Source organism: Protopterus annectens, chromosome 11.part0 (genome assembly GCF_019279795.1).
Source record: "Protopterus annectens isolate FY-2018-M chromosome 11.part0, PAN1.0, whole genome shotgun sequence".
NCBI lineage: Eukaryota > Metazoa > Chordata > Ceratodontiformes > Protopteridae > Protopterus > Protopterus annectens.
In genome coordinates this window covers 1,233,963,854-1,233,981,690 of record NC_056745.1, presented here as the reverse complement: position 1 = coordinate 1,233,981,690, position 17,837 = coordinate 1,233,963,854, and the positions used below count along the sequence as shown (strand labels likewise).

General features: G+C 38.3%; 1 protein-coding gene across 1 annotated transcript in view; it reads left to right on the top strand.

The window, feature by feature from the left end:
• Nucleotides 1–17,837, top strand: part of LOC122815049 (extracellular calcium-sensing receptor-like) — a 156,854-nt gene that overhangs the window by 74,334 nt on the left and 64,683 nt on the right. Inside the window, exon 3 of the mRNA XM_044087296.1 lies at nt 7,411–8,250. Coding sequence (XP_043943231.1) covers nt 7,411–8,250 — 840 coding nt within the window. The remainder of the gene's footprint in view (nt 1–7,410; nt 8,251–17,837) is intronic.

Genomic DNA, 17,837 nt, shown 5'->3' with positions numbered 1-17,837 from the left:
TGGTTAGTATGGAGATAGGGTAGGCTATGGATATGGCTGCTAGTTATAAGTATTCTGCGGGTAGTATGTCAGCAGAGGGAGTACATGGTTTCAGTTTTTGGATGAGGGAGAGAATATAAGCTGTTGGGACAGGTTGGAAAAGAAATGGGGGGTGGGTTTAAGTTAGAATTAGATATAGTTGCGTTTTGACTAGAGAGGTGACTGGCAAGAGTTTGAATTGTTTCAGTGAAAAAGGAATTAAAGTCATTAGCAATTTGCTTGGGGTTCTCCTTATCTGTGCCTTGTGGGTTGGGTGTGATAGATTGACTGGGCTGAAGTAACTGATTAATGTTTGCCCAGAACTTTTGTGGGTTTTTCTGGTGAGTTTGCTGAGATTGTAGATAATAGTTTTTTTATCGGTCAATATTGCTTTTTTAGTCTCATTTCTCAGTTGTTTGAAGTGTTGGTGATCAGCAGGGTTTTTAGTTAAGCGAGATTTGTTCCAGATTTTATTTCTGAGATGGATTTTTTGCTTAGTTTCTTGAGAGAGCCAAGGAGCAGATTTAGTTCTTATCCTAATAGACCGAGTGGGGGCATGGTGGTTGAGTATGGCTAGGAATTTAGCATTAAAGTAATCTACAGCTTCATCAAGAGAAAGGTGTTTTAAGCGGGACCAATTGCATGCTTTTAGTTCACTTTGAAATAGCTTCAAGTTGAAGTTTTTCTTGGTTCTAATTGTTCTAGTAATGGTTTGAGTGGGTGGATTGGCTTTGAGCCTGATAATATAGGTTAGAAAATGATCACTTACATCATCAGGGAGGGTTCCTGCTTCATAAGTGTGGGGTTGATTATTGCCAAGTATCCAATCCAAGGTGCTTTCTTTTTTATTTGTTTTGTTTATTCTAGTGGGGGAGGTAATAGTTTGTGAAACGATAGTTAAGAGATTTAAAAGCAAATACAGTAAAAATTGTGTGACTGCAGTTGAAGGAAATTACAGGTGTAGCTCTTTGTTATTAAATCAAATCTAGAATTCTGGACAGTATTACAATGGAGTCATGTAACCAGAAACCGATAATCTCGGATGCATTATGCAGTAATAATTAAGTAGAAGTGATGTAAAAATGTCCTCCCTACCCGCCGGCAATGTTGCCCCTTTATGCAGTCTGCACTGGCCTCCAATTCCTCTGTACCTTGCATTTAGAGTGACAACATGCAAAAGCACCTTATCCACAGCTGTTGAATCATATTCATAACATTTAGCCACATCCAGAAAAGATAGACTGCCTGTAAGAAAGTCATATGGTTCCTAACTAAAATTGTCCTTGTTATTTCATTACTGACAAGTGATTCAACTATTCTTTCAAGAATTTTACATTAAGTGCATCGTAGTGCTGTTCATTATTATTTTGCTGGTATTGATAAGGAGGATTAAAGCTTATTTCCAAACTTCATAGACAATACTGCCTTAAATTATAATACTTTACTAGCTTTATTACAGGTAGTTATAAAGTGCTGTGCCTAACTTCAGTTAAAAATATAACGGGGATCAAGTCCCACAAAGCATATTATTGTATCTGACTTATTATTCACAACATTTCTTTCATGTAACTTTTTGAAAGCAATCTGAAATGACTGGGGAAAAATCTTGATCAGGTGAACAAAACTTATTCATTGAAATGATTTTTATAATTTATGTATTTTGTTATTTATTTGTCAACTGGGTAAGCTCACTGGACATGTACCCCTTTTCACGGATGCCTCAGAAGCAGTTTCTGGTTACATGACTCCACTGTAATACTGTCCAGAATTCTAGATTTGATTTAATAACAAAGAGCTACACCTGTAATTTTCTTCAACTGCAGTCACACAATTTTTACTATATTTGCTTTTAAATCTCTTAACTATCATTTCAGTTTTGATTACATTTTCTATACTTTTCTGAGTGAACTATTTTTTCAGATTTTTATGTGTCTTTTTTATTACACATCTTTTTATAATATAGCTTTAACCCTTTTGAATTATTTATTTAGCTTCCTCCTTTTTAATAAAAAAAATGTAATGTAGTCATATAATATCACATAATATGCAAATAAATTTAGTTAGCTCAAAGGTTAAAAAACTGTTTGCCACAAAAGGGGTTTATAATAGATAAACAAACTTTCAAAAGTTCAAATGTCATATGGTCGATACCATATGATCGAATTTTTGAAAGTTTGAATGTTTTAACGGAGATCTCCATACAGCGCGAAATGGGAAGATTTCTCTTTTCTGCACTGTAGTGTGATCTCAGAGTTGGTATATTTAAAGAGTGGGGTGTATGAGGGGTGCCGGGGGGGGGGCTTGTCCCTCCCTTGCTTAAAACAATGAGGGGTGCCGGGAGGGGCTTGTCCCTCCCTTGCTTAAAACAATCAGGTAGGTTATTTGTGTAGTTTATTTTTTTTTATTAGATGTTCAAACTTTTAAAAGTTCGATCATATGGTGTCGACCATATGATAGTCAAACTTCTGAAAGTTCGATTATCTAACATAGACCCTTTAAAAGTACACTGCAGCTGTTAATATTTATTCTTTATAAATTCAAGAATTCAGCAGTGCTAATACTGCTGCTGTTAAATTCACAGGTTTTAAGCATAATTGAACTATGGTCAATTCTATATTTAAAAAACTGAGTCTTGGCTTGTTACATATTTTATTCACAGAGGATTATCATCAGATCTGCAGTCTTAACCTACTTATTATATGCTTAAGATATGAAGGTCAAAATTTTCACCTCAGAAGTAGAATGAAGAGAAGCTTGAGAGATTAGTTGTGACCTCCACATTGAGAGCATTTAATAATAATAATAATAATAATAATAATAATAATAATATATTTATTTATTTATTTTACATTTGTTGACCGGTCTAATCTAACTGGATATATGTCCATTTTCAGTAGAGGCCCGGGGAGAAAAGCTCCAAGCATGAACAGTGACAATGTTTACAATATATAAAAAGACATGTAAAATCACAGTACAGAGGCAACATTGGTCAAAAGAAAAATGATACTAAACACAATAGTAAGTTTGAGCAAGACCCAATTAGGAGAGAAAACCCTTTTATTTTATCCTCATACTATGAAGGAAAGTGTAGTGACTAGAATTAGAGGCATAGATTAGAGGAGTAGAGAAAGGGGTGAGAGCAGGAAGGGGAAAGAGATATCAGTCTGGCTTCGCACATGGACATAGCCAGTGAGTTTTAAGATGCTCTTTAAGATGTTTTTTAAATAGAGAAGTAGAAGCAAGGGTTGATATTTCAGAAGGAAGCTGATTCCAGTTTTTACCTGCTGTGTTTGAGAAAAGTGAGTCACCAGCTTTGTTCTTAGATTTAATAGAGGAAACTAGGAGCTTATTAGCACAGCGTAGTGTAGCCAGATTTTTGTATGGTGCAATCATATTAGTGAGGATAGGGGTGTTGTCGGGGTGGTATAGGATCTTTTGAGTGATAAGTAATTGTTGACAAAGTATATGGTTCTGTAATTCTAGCCATCCCAGTCATTTGAGGTTGAGGCAGTGGTGAGTTTTAAAGGGGGAGCAAGTGATCAATCTAGCTATGCTTTTATAACAGGTGGAAAGTTTGGAGAGGTTGTTTTTAGATAGGTTAGTATATATAGCAGAGGCATAGAAAAGGGCAGAAATAAGGTGGGTCTGGGCAATAGTTTTTTCTGGCAGAAGGGGTAAGGAAGGGTTTAATTCTATAGAGGGTACCAAGTTTTTTATTAACAGACTTTATAGTGGAGTTAATGTGGTCATTGTAGTTGAGGCAATTATCAATTGTTACACCTAGTAGGCGGGTTGTAGTATCTGGGGTTATGTTGGTAGCATTGGTAGAGGTTATTGAGAAGAATGGATGAGGTGATTTATGAGTTGGAGTAAAGAGCAGTAATTTTGTTTTTTTGGGATTTAGGAGGAGGCAGTGTTGCATAAGCCAATTTTCAACATTATGGAAAACAGTTTGGGTGAGGGACTGGAAAGAGGCTATGTTCTTAGCTGTACAGATGAAAGTAGAGTCATCTGCATATTGAATTCAGGTGGCTTGTGGAATGTTTATGTGTAGATCATTAATAAATAAGGAAAAAAGGGGACCTAAGATACAGCCTTGGGGTACTCCAATATTTATTGGAAGTAATGTAAACAGATTGTTATCCCAAAGTACTGCTTGCTGTCTGTTTTCCAGATAAGACCTAAACCATTGTAATGCTTGTGGATTGAGTGAATTGGCTTTTACTTTGTCTAGAAGTAAGTTATGATTAACTATATCAAAGGCTTTTGACAGGTCAATAAATAGTGCAGAGGAAAAAGAGTTATTGTTACGATTTTTGTTTATAGAGTCAGTGAAGGATAACAGGGCAGTCATGCTATGGAATGGCCTGAAGCCATGTTGGCAGTTTGCCAATAGATTATTTTGTAGAAGGTGGTTAAGTAGTTGATTGTGAATACATTTTTCCATTACCTTAGCTATTGGGGAGAGTAAGGCAATAGGCCGAAAGTTAGAAAGCTCAATAGATGATCCACCTTTATGTAGAGGGATGATGTGGGATACTTTCTATATGGTAGGGATTTTGCCTTCTGAGATAGTTCTATTAATAAGGATAGAGATGGGATAGTCTATGGCTTTTGCGACAATTTGTAGGTATTCAGCTGGGAGATGGTCAGCAGAAGGGGTGCAAGGTTTCAATTTTTGAAGGAGCTTACAGATGAGAGATGTAGGTACAGGTTGTATTTGAAAGGTAGGAGATGAAATCTTAGAGGTATTTAGTGGGGAAGCAGTAAAAGGAAGCAAAGAATTGGTTAGGGTTATAATGGCTTCTGTAAAGTAGTTATTAAAGGCATCAGGAATCTGGTTGGAGTTATTTTGGTTGAATAAGGAGTAGTAGAGTGGCCTGACTGAAGAAGTTTGTTTATCCCAGACCAAAATTTTTGTGGAGTTTGTTGACTGGTTTGTTGGAGTTGAAGGTAGAAGTCTTTTTTGTCTCTAAGAATATCTTTCTTGGTGACATTTCTTAACTGTTTAAAGTGGAGGTAATCTGATGGGCATTTGGTGGCTCTCCATTTAGCCCAGATTTTATTTCTGAGGAGCATCTTTTGCCTAGTTTGTTTTGTGAGCCATGAGGCAGATTTGGTTCTTATTCTAGAAGAGCGATAAGGTGCATGGTAATCTAGGAATTGAAGAAATTTGGTGTTAAAGTAGGTCACTGCTTCATCAAGTTCAAGATGAGTCATTGGTGACCAGTCACATGTTTGTAGTTTGTTTAGGAAGCTGTCTGAATTAAATAATTTTTTAGAGCGGGAGGTTTTGAAATTATTAGTAGTTGGGATATGGACTTTTTGTCTAATAATGTAGGTAAGCATATGGTCGTTGATATCATCAGGAAGGGTTCCTGGTGTATAAGGTTCAGGGTGGCTATTAATAAGGATCCAGTCAAGCATGGTTTCCTTACTGCTAGGTTTGTGGATTCTAGTAGGAGTGGTTATTATTTGTGAGAATCCAATTTATGTGATTAGTAGGGTTAGGGGAACTGCAGATGGACCAGTCGATGTTAAAGTCACCCAGTACAATGGTCTCCTGGGGTAGTTGGGTAGAGAGGTAACTAAGTAAATTTTCAAGAGTATTGGTATTGTTACCAGGGGGACATACATGCAAATTAGATAGATAGATAATAATAATAATGATAATAATATAATGGGTTATTGTTGGAGACCCAGTCGTAATTCTTTATAGTGCTTAGAGTTTTATTTGCCCCATATATCATCTGCTACAGAAAAAAGTATAGGTACTACAGTGTTTTATGGCTTCGAATGCTTTTGAAGGCCATTATACACTTACCGCCAAAAATATAAATTTTATTGTGCAAAGAGATATATTCACTTTTTTCAGAATGACAGGGTACCACTTGATACAAACATATTGGACAGAGGTGAAGTATCCATCTGAGGAAGGTATGTCTCTTAACTTATTTGCTCATTTCTTAAATTTCATTTTAATTCACATAGAAGATTAATAAAACAACAGGTCTTGCAAACATTTTCTGAGTAATAAGAAGAAGTGTAATCCTCAGTGGTTTACTAGAAAATTAAAACTTTTATGAGGGGTTGTGCAAAAATATGAAGCAAAATAATAGATGATCTGGAAAATCAGAGATAGTTTTGAGCTATGATGGAAGGAATGTCTTTAAAGGCTATTAGACACTTTGCTACACTTTTTAAGTGTGGTAGAAAAGGGTCTAACACATTTTAAATATGCTTAGCTCCTTGCCACTTTTCTGTAGTGGCTGACACTGATAAATGTTATGCTCTATACACTAACATGTGCTTAACAAGGTTATGTTAAGCACATTTTTATATCAAAAACATACTTAATAGAGTTATCTGTTTCATTAATTAGGAGCATAGTCACTGTGCAGCATGCACTACATAAAGGATTATGACTGGGTCTCTGATTGTAACAGGCTTATTATGTGTTTGAGCCATGGATACCAAGAAATTGTCTTCAAGTGTGACACTGAGGAGGTGAATCTTGGTATCCATGTTGAGAACACATAATAAAAGGTTATGATTGGATACTTAATCATAATTCTTTGTAGTACATTGAGCTTTATCTGCTCCATGTACTACTAGTTACAAAAAAAAAGAGCTAAGTGCTTTGGCAGCTTTCAAAGCCATAAATCATTTTGTGAACGGTATCAGAAAGGAAGCATAATTCAATGTCTTATGTTCAGGAAAGTTGGGTACAGATTACCGGCAAAGACAGCAAACAGAAAGCATTTTGTTTTTAATTCTGCCACTGTCATTTGCTGGTGTGCACTGGCAGATTTAATGGCCTAGTATGATACCCAATCTTAACAAGTGAAGCAGGGATGCTTAACAACTCTTAAAATCAGGTCTTGCACTACAGAAGCACATACCTGGTTTGTCTTTTTCATGATATCAGAGCACAATCACCACACTCTATGCACTACCTATTTGTTATAATTAGGAAATAATATTGCTCTTCCAAATGGAATTTTACACATGTGCGATAGTTTTCAACAATTTAACAATGGGAATTGTTAATTCTTGCATAGATTGACACATGTTGTGATTCAGTTCTCAGTTTGTATGTATAAAATTGTTTTAAATATTATAAAGGTTATGCAAATGATACATGGAGAAACTTTCACAGCCAATCAAATGGCAAGTAAAACTCAACCATGCTGCATAATTTGCAAGCCACTAGAACAGCAAATCTGGTTTTAAAAATATAAAAGTAATTTTCTTTTAAATTTACATTATTCACTAAACCCTCATCTGAACAATGTGTTTAAACAATGATGATGATTAAACAGTAAAATAAATTATTAAACTAATGAAAATGAAGATATCATACTAAAACAATGACTTTTGTTTCAACTACAGTTGGCATATGGAGCATCAGCCGTTGTTTTGAGTGATAAAAAGACCTTTCCTTCTTTCCTTAGAGTGTACCCAAGTGACAGATATTTATGTTTGAGTCTTGCAAAGCTTGTGGCATATTTCAAATGGACATGGGTAGGAATTGTTGCTGAAGAAACAGACTATGGGGCTTATGGTAGCCAGATGGTAAAGGAGGAATTAGCTAAACTGGGAGTCTGTATTGCTTTCTCTGAAATGGTGTCAACAGTTTACTCTGAGAAACGCATCAAACATACTACTAAGGTAATAAAGGAGTCATCAGCAAAAGGTATTGTGATGTACTTCTTCCAGTACAATATGTATTCTCTAGTAGAGGAGATTGCAAGACAGAATATTACTGAAAAGATCTGGCTTGCCAGCGAGCCTTGGTCTCTCCATGAAATGCTTTCAGAGAATAACTATTTTAAAGTTTTGAATGGCACTATCATATTTTCAGTGTGGCCTGGAGAAATACAAGGCCTTAAACAGTTTCTTCTTAAACTACATCCATTTTCAAATCCAAATGATATTTTTATTCACACATTTTGGGAGCATGTATTTGGATGCAAATGGACATATATTAATAACAATGAATCAAAATATGGAGACCAAATGGAGAACCAGGCCATCTGTACAGGCTATGAGGACCTTAGGACAAAAGACCTTCCATTCTTTGATATGAGTACCCTGCGCTATACTTATAAGGTCCATATTGCAGTGCAGGTCATAGTACACACTTTGCAAAACCTAATGGAATGTACAGCTGGGAGTGGACCTTTTAAAAATGGAAGCTGTTCAAGCATTGATAATCTTCACACATGGCAGGTAAACTAACTTATCACAGATATTTTCTACAGGGATTCATGCAAAGGCATTGTAGTTGCTTTTATTGTTGCTGTCTTCTGTAGATATATACATAAATATATATATATATATATATATATATATATATATATATATATATATATAGATATGTAGGTTCATAGGTGTGTACTAGGCTAATGGCCCTGGAGCCTTTACAAGCCTAGCACATAGGATTACCCTGGCATCATGCCACCCGACCTTAATTCGCAGTGCTTCTGTCAAGTAAAGCCACTGGAGTGATCTCTGGGGTGAATTTTCTATTTCCCATCCATTCATTAAGCTTTCTCTTGAAGAAAAACAGTGAGGTGCTCTGCTTGACATGAATGGGAAGTCTATGCCATAGCATGGGCAGTCTCTTGGTTATGAATCTGTCCCTCTAGCATGTTCTGTTGATTGCGGTAATGAGGTGGAGGTCTCTGGAGTGTGTCTTGTGGAGGGATTGGGATTTCTTTAGATGTAGCATTTCTAACAGAGCTGGGTCAGACATGGCTTTGTAAGTCAAGTGGCGATATGAGACAGAGAATAGTTGGAGTTTTTTAGTCTGTCCATATAGGACAAATGTTTAAGACCTAGGATCCTCTTTGTGAGGTACTTTTGTGGCCTCTCCAGTTGTTCCAGGTGTTTAGTGAGGTATATGACAAATGGGGCATTGTACTCAATGATTGGCCTAATGACGGAAGAGTAGAAGGAGACAATGAACTCTTTCTTCCTGGATGCAAAATCCTTAGTAATGAGATGTGTCACATAGAAGGACTTTCTGACCACAGTGGCAATGTGTGGTCAAAAGAGAGGTTGTTGTCAACCTGTGTTCCCAGATCTCTTATAACGCCTTATAATGCCTAGCTTAGTGAGTTTTTCTATGATTCCTGAGTGGGAAATGGTATCAAAGGCCTTGGCCATATCAAGGTAGGCTGTATGAACCACCTTGCCTTCATCCACAGCTCTGGCTACCGACTCAAAGAAGTTGACCAAGTTGAGCAGGCATGATCTACCCTTCACAAAACCAAACTGTGTGGGATCCAGAGTTTGGAGATTCCCTATATCCTTATTTATTAGGGCCATGATGATGTGTTCCATAGCTTTGCATATCAGACTTGTCAGGCCAATGCGGCGATAGTTCCCAGGTTCTATATTCGCTCCTCCTTTGTGGAGAGGGATGACTGTAGCAGTGCACCATTTGGTAGGGACAAAGCCTGAGTTGAGGCTGTGATTGAACAGGGTACACAGGTGATGTGCCAGTTCACTCTGTAGTTCATGTAGAACACAGCCAGAGATAGTCAGGTCCCATAGAAGCTGTATTATTGGCCTTGGACGATGCTGTTTTAATCTGTGCAGCAGTAGTACTGGGTGCCTGGCAATCTACAGGTATTGTGACTGGTCCCTTGGGGGGAGGGGTAAAGTTGGCACTGAATCTATCGGCCAGTATATGGGCCAATATCTGTTGGCTTGGTATTGGAGAAACCATTGTGCAGTGCTCAGAGCAAATCTGGGTATTGCCATGGAGATTCTTTACGTAACTATAAAAGGCCTTGTGGTTGTCTTTACTATCTGCTGCAATTCTGTTTTCATAGTTAGACTTAGAGGATTTGATGAGGGATCTCAACTTTTTGTTGAGGCTGATAAGGGAGTTTTTCCAGTCTTGGGACTTTGCCTTATTCTGCATCACTTTCCTCCTTCTGTTGTAGAGTTTGTTTATGGCAGGGGACCACCAGATTGGCTTACTTTTTTTGGAGGAGAGCATCTTGGTTCCATTGGGTATGACAAAATCCATGCATTTGTGTACATCTTCATACAGTACATTGGTGCATGATTTGGCAGTCATGCAACTGACCTCCATTTGCATGGTTGCTGTGAAGTTACCCACCTCTGTTTTTAGGAGTCCAAAGATAGCTTCGGAGAAGTTTTTCATGGAGATTACCTTTGCAGTGGTGGGGGGGGGGGGGTGGTAGGGATGTGGATTTCCAAGGTGATTAGTTTGTGATCGGATCTAACCAGGGAGGAGTTAACTATTGGTGTAGAACAATGGTCACCCATGTTAGTAATGACCAGGTCAAGAATGTTGCTACCTCTAGTGGGGGTAAGAATGAGCTGGTCTAGGGCATTGGAATTAATGAATTCCAGGAAATGTTGGGCAAGTGTATTGGTACAGGTGGAGTTTTCCCAGTTAATGGACAGGTAGTTGAAGTTGTCCAGTATGAGAGTGTTAGATTGGACCCTAATATTTTCCAGGGTCCTTAGGAACATGGAGTGTGAGTCTTGGGACATGCTTGGGAATCTATAGCAGGCTACAACCTGAATCTCTGTCTTATCCAGTGTTAGCTGCACCTGAAGTATCTCAGATGTGTTATGTTGGGCTACCAGTTTGGAGATGTGCACATCCTTTATGAATATGGAAACACCATCACCTTTGGAGCTTCGGTCCAAGTTCTGGGGCCAAAAGGCATGGAATGAGTTATAGCCTGGTAGTGCAGGGGTGCTTTCTGCTGCCTTGAGCCAGGTCTCTGTTATGGCACAAATGTCGATGTTTTCCATTTTAATGAGTGCTTTGAGTGAGTGCATTTTGAGATTTAGACTTCTAGTAATGAGCAGCATGACCCTCAGACTGCATTTGTTTGTAACTGTTACCATAGTAATTTGTTCTTTGGAACACCGCCTAAAAAAGGCACTATACGGATGGCAAGAGCCTTGGCCAGTATGCAGAATCCCAGGAGTGACAGATGCAGGCCATCTCTGGCAAAGCATCGGGGTATTTCAGTCATGTCATCCCAGGCAGACAGATACTGGATCCCCTTAAAATGACACCAGAAACTTAGCCAATTGTTGAAATCAATCATTTTCTGCTTGTACTGTGGTATCATTCTGGGTGATGGTAGGATGCTGCTCATGGCTAGGGTCATACCCGCCTGGGCTACATAATCCAAGACCACCTCAATGTCTCATTTCATGTAGTCCAAGCAGGTATGTCTCAGGTCATTCACACCCACATGTACAATGACAGAGTCATATTTGTACCTGTTGTTGAGGGACCTGAATGCGTGAGTTATTTGTCGGATCCTGACAGTCAGCTGACTGTTACTTTTTCCTTATTCAAAGTAGTGAGTGGGACATCAGTGTGCCTCACTATTGAGTCATCTATGACTAGTGTGTTGGGCATACTGTTTTGTCTTGGGGGCTTTGGTTGAGTGGCATGTTGTTTAGGAGATTTATGTATCTTGTGATTAGTGTTGTGTTGTAATGTTCTAGTGTGTTTCTGCCTTGGAGGTCTCTGCTGTTTGGATAGATTTTTATTGACAGCCTCCATGAAGGTGGGTTTGCAGTTAGTGTTTTTATGTGAAGGCAGTGCTGGTGTGTGTTCTGGAGAGCTATGTGTTCCATGTGGTGTGGTGTAAGTGTTGACCTTCTCCTCTTCACCAGCTATTCCGGTCTTGACTGGAGAGTGCATGGCTTTCAGTTTGGCTATATAAGTGCATCTCTCACAGTTCTGAGTGTTGGGAGGTAAGAGGAGTGTGTTGTCAGTATATATGAGGCAGTTTCTGCATTGCCTCAGGATGCCCAGGTTTACCAAGTCTTTTAGTGAATACATATCCATTCAAACACACTGCCTAAGTCATCTCTTCAATTGTGTGATTCCTGACAACCATGATGCAACTTATACTGTGGGATCACCAGTTAATGCACAGCTGTAGTGTATGTGGAATAGGCAGGGATTCAAATCCAGTAATGTCTCCTTACTATGAGTGCAGTGGCAAATAGTAGCAAACAGGAATGGCTTATCCAACATATTGAATGTGTACAATTCAACTTATGGGTAAAATTCACAAAAGGAACAGGACCCCCCAAATTTTGCACTCCCTTTTAGGAAGAATATATCCATTCAAATATTCTGCTTAAGTCATCTCTTCAATTGTGTGATTCCTGACAACCATGATGCATCATATCTAATGTGTACAATTCAACATAGGGGTAACATTTTGAAAGGGATAAGATCCACCAAGTGTTGTACTTCCTTTTATGGAAAACATATCCATTCATACACAGTGCAGAAGTAATTTCTTCAAGTATATGATTTCTGACAACTGTGATATGATATCTTCAATAGCATCAGTGGTTAATGCATGGTTCTAAAACATGTGGACTCAGATAGGCAGGCATGCTAATATTTCAATATGTAAGCAAATAGTAACAGACAGGAATGTAATATTCAATAGATGTGACATGTAGCATTCTATTTGGGAGGAGGTAAGAGGAGTGGGTTGTCAATATATATGAGGCAGTTTCTGCATTGCCTCAGGATGCCCAGGTTTACCAGGTTAATAGGAGAAAGCACAGGGAACTGACCTTTAGACATGCCAGGAGGGGTGGGCATTAATAATAAGTACTGGAGTTGTTTCCTTGTAGAACAATTAGTGCTAGTAGCACTTTTGTGTGCTACAATAATTTCTACAAGAAATCTGGTAAAGTGCTAGACTAATAAGCTAGTAAAAGTGCAGAGAGGAGAGAACTACTAGATCAAAAGGAAAAATTGAAGAGCAGACTTTGGCACCACTCAGAAGCTTACAAACAGTCCTGGATACAGCAAATCTGTATCTGGTCTAGACTAGTTGCAGGAAAGGTGGGAAATAAGCACAAATGCAGGCTTCTAAACCAGAAAGTTGAAAGATATGGAAAAACTGCCCAAATGGCCAATAAACTACAATTTCTGGGTCAGAAACCAGTCCTTTTGTGGTATATAGGCTACCTAGTGTTTATCACATTCACTGATAACCTAGATGGCTTCCCTCCAACACAGAAAGGCTTGGTGGGCTCAGAAGCTTACATACAGTTCTGGATACAGTAAATCTTTATCTGGACTAGACTAGTTACAGGAAAGCCGGGAAAAGCGCAAACTCGGCCTTTTAAACCAGAACATTGAAAGATATAGAAAAACTGCCCAAACGTTCAATATACTCCAATTTCTGGGCCAGAAACCACTCCTCTTGTGGTAGATAGGCTACCTAGTGCTTACTCCCACTGATTAGCTATACATACATATATATATATATATATATATATATATATATATATATATATATATATATATATATATATACAGCACCTAAGTGATATGATTTGCAGTAGTTCTTTACCAGATAGGAAAGTAAATGTACAATGACAAAAATAACATGACAGAATTCTTTAAGAACACCTACAGCATGGAAATAAATTTATAAAATGCAAAGCAGATACAATGGGGAAACATCTCAGCCTAAATAGGGCAACAGTTCCAAAGCAGAAATTGGAAAAGTATACATCTTTGATTGTTTCATTAAACTAAGAAAGAAGAGAGAAAAGCTTTGAGAAAAATGGCAGCCAGGTAAGCAATGAAACACACAGGCTCAGATTTCAAAAGACTTCCTCTCAGTATTAAGTGGATTACTCTGATGTAATATTCTGGCATAAACTGCTTTCACTGAGGCCAAGTTTTTTTGTATCTGCCCCCCCCTGGTATAAGCTTGCTATGTAATTAGGCCTTATACAGGAGTAATTCACTCACACTGAGAGCAAGTCTTTTCGAATCTGACCCACAAAAAAATGAAATTACTTGGATGTCTTGTTGTATTACACAACACAAGGTGCCTGTGGAAAGATAGGGTGCTTCAGGCAGTGAAGTAAGATGATAATGTGGACATTTCTGGCATAATCAATGAGAGGAGGGGTTCAGACATCTAAGTACAAAACTGTAAGAGGAATAGATCTGACACAGAGAAGTCGTGATTTTGTGTGTGTGTGTGTGAGTGTGTGTGTGTGTGTGTGTGTGTGTGTGTGTGTGTGTGTGTGTGTGTGTGTGTGTGGGGCCAATTTCTATAAAAAGATATCTAATAAAAAGTGAGGGAAGAAGAACAACAGCACCCAGTTAAAGAGAAGAAATGTATTACATTTGCACGAGGCAGCAGAGTAGTTGGCAGCACAGCCACATATTATTTGCATTATTGTGACTAAAGGGTTAAAGGGAATGTGATAAGACTGAGGAAACATGACTATTTCCAGACAGACTCTGTTGTGCAGAGGGTTGAAGCCATAACTATGTTCCAAATGTCCCAAACCCCACACCACAGGGCTGGATGCCTATCAGGGAAATAATGGCTATAATTATAGCCTGATGCTGTACAGTATAGCAGGTCAAGCAAGAAGGTGCTGTAGAAAAACAGTTTAATACTATGCAAGGATAACATAGGTATTTGGGATTTGTCTGAGTAGGAAGATGGCTAGCATCTTTCAAACTTTGATTAGGATTACTTCAGCTTGGCAGTGGCAGAAGGCAGATGCAAATGAATAGATGTAATGCCTGCCTATTTTTCCAAAAGGTTAAGCTAGATGACAAAGCTGACATCTGAGTTCACAGTATGCAGTCAAGGCTGATGACATGGAAGTCCCACATCAAAGGTCATTAAATGGCTCCACTATTGGTTGTTATAGGCACCTGATGAAATGCCAAAAACTGTGATTGCAATCCTTGGAAATGCAGGAATACAAGTCTAAATGTGGGGGAATAGATAGTAAGTCAAATATTATTGTGCCTGAGAGTATTCCAGTGCTCCTTTACAGAGATAGTGGAGTTACTACCTATGAGTAGTAAGGGTGTTGGAGGCACAGCCCCAGATGTCAAGGATGCAGGAGGTTAAGTGCCTCTTTAAGAATGCTGTGTTGGTGTAACAAGTGAAAAATCAAAATTCGGTATTTTTTTTATCTTTTTTCCATTTTTATATGTGTGAGAAATGCAAGGCAGCTCATTTGCCAGGATATGGTTGACAAGCCTGTCAGTGGTCAGGATGCCAGTAAGGATGGTCAGAGAGAGAAGCACAGGTATGGGTAGTTAGGGTGAGAGTCTCTGACAACATGCAAACTTCCCTGAAATAATGAATATTGGCAAATGTTTTGCATAATGATTGGTTAAATTAAACCATGACAATTGTGTAATGTTCATGCCTGAAGCTTTCCTATACATCACTCAAACTGATAGTGGTGTGGCTACTGAAATAAGATGAAAACAAGAAGATTTTTCTGGACAAAGCACTGAGAAACCTGCGGTGAATGGGTATTGAAAGGACTGAGGTAAAGAAGATGACGGTAGAAAAATCCTTCAGTTAAGGAAGTCAGAGTCATAGTAATAACTCATGGATAAACAGGTGGAATCATGTTAGGGTCAAAAATGTGAAGTACTAGTATAACAAGCCCTCAGTAATGATTGTTTGGTTTAGGAATATGTATCTCAGTCCTCTGCTAAACTGAATAAGAGATAAGTAGTCTGACTGAAATTAACTTAGAATTAAACAAGAGAAGCCATCTGACATGGATCTGAAAGGTATCCTCTTCAGGTAGCTACCTCACCACTGAATATAGAAAGTGAGCTTCCCCAGAGATTAAAGCATGGGCACAAGCTTGTCAAATAGAATATAGTAAGCTAGTATAGGTAGAGTCAAAGAATGATTGACAACTTTTAAGTTTGCCTATTTTTATTTTACTTATTTAACATTTGTTTACTGGGAAAATTCAACTGTGACAAAGCCTATTTTCAGAGGAAGCCTGGGGAGAAATGCTCCAGATGCATGTCTTTGGAATGTGGGAGGAAACTGGAGCACCTAGAAGAAACCCACTCGAATGCAGGGAGGACATGCAGACTCCACACAGAAGGCAAACTAGCCGAGAGTCAAACCAGAGAACTTCTTGCTGTGAGACAGCAATGCTAATCACTGCACCACTGTGCTGCCTAAAGTTTTAAATATTGATGTGCATGTATACCGAATGGTGGAATAAAACCATGTCAATTACACACTGCCCAGTCATGTTTTTATCTAGAAACAAGTTAAACCTCAGTCAGTTACTGAGATGACACTGGATCATCAGTGTATTACACAAGAAATATTGACTGATCTGTGCTTCCTGCCTCACCTATCACACTCATCAGGCTCAAAATGTGCTTCTCACACCTTTGGCATTTGAAGTACGTGTATGGTAATTTGTGCTTACTCACAGTCACTGATCACGCTGACTACTGCTGTAAGATTCATGTTGTATGAACCAGCCTGCTCAGTCCATTTAAAAACACAGTCACATGTTGGAGAATGATGCTGATTCTCTACAGCTCGGGTAACCCAACAATTGACAAATAAAATAAAGGAAGCTATTTAAAGGGAAGTGTGATATTTCATCAGAGTAGTAGAATGTCAAAGTACAAATGATCAAACATAAATGATCAATCATGAATATTTTGGAAAAAGAAAAAATATATATGTTTTGTTGGGGGGGCAACAACTACAGAGTATGTGGACTTATGTGGCAGGTATTCAAATCCAATAATGTGTATCTAGTTTGAATGTGGCATGAAATAGTAACAGGCAGAACTGGTTTATACAACAAATCTGATGAGCATGAAGGAAGAGTTATTCTCAAGTCTTGTTTTCCTTTTTAGGGAAAACATATCCATTCAACCATGCTGTTCAAGTCATCCATTCAAGTGTGTGATTTCTGACAACTGAGGTATAACTACTTTTGTGGCATCAGCAGTTAATGCACAGTTCTAGAGTATGTGCAACTTAGAAAGGCAGGTGTTCAAATCTGACAATGAGTACCTAGTATAAGTGCGGCAGCAAATAGCAACAGGCAGGAAGGGCTTTATCCAACAGATCTGATGTGTGCAATTCAAATTAGAGATAGCATTTACACAACAAACAGGATCCCCCAAATTTTGCACTGTCTTTTAGGGAATACATATCCATTCAAACACACTGCCTACGTCATCTCTTCAATTGTGTGATTCCTGACAACCATGATGCAACTTATACTGTGGGATCACCAGTTAATGCACAGTTGTAGTGTATGTGGAATAGGCAGGGATTCAAATCCAGTAATGTGTACTTACTATGAGTGCAGTGGCAAATAGTAACAAACAGGAATGGCTTATCCAACATATTGAATGTGTACAATTCAACTTATGGGTAAAATTCACAAAAGGAACAGGAGCCCCCAAATTTTGCACTCCCTTTTAGGAAAAATATATCCATTCAAATATACTGCTTAAGTCATCTCTTCAATTGAGTGATTTCTGACATCCATGATACAACTTATTCTGTGGGATCAGCAGTTAATGCACAGCTATAGTGTATGTGGAATAGGCAGGGATTCAAATCCACTAATGCGCACCTAGTATGAGTGCAGTGGCAAACAGTAACAGACAGGACTGGCTTATCCAACATATCTGATGTGTACATTTCAACTTATGGGTTACATTCACACAAGGAACAGGATCCCCCAAATGTTGTACTGCCTTTTATGGAAAACATATATATTCAAATACACTGCTTAAGTCATCTCTTCAATTGTGTGATTCCTGACAACCATGATGCATCATATCTAATGTGTACAATTCAACATAGGGGTAACATTTTGAAAGGGATAAGATCCACCAAGTATTGTACTTCCTTTTATGGAAAACATATCCATTCATACACAGTGCAGAAGTCATCTCTTCAAGTGTATGATTTCTGACAACTGTGATATGATATCTTCAA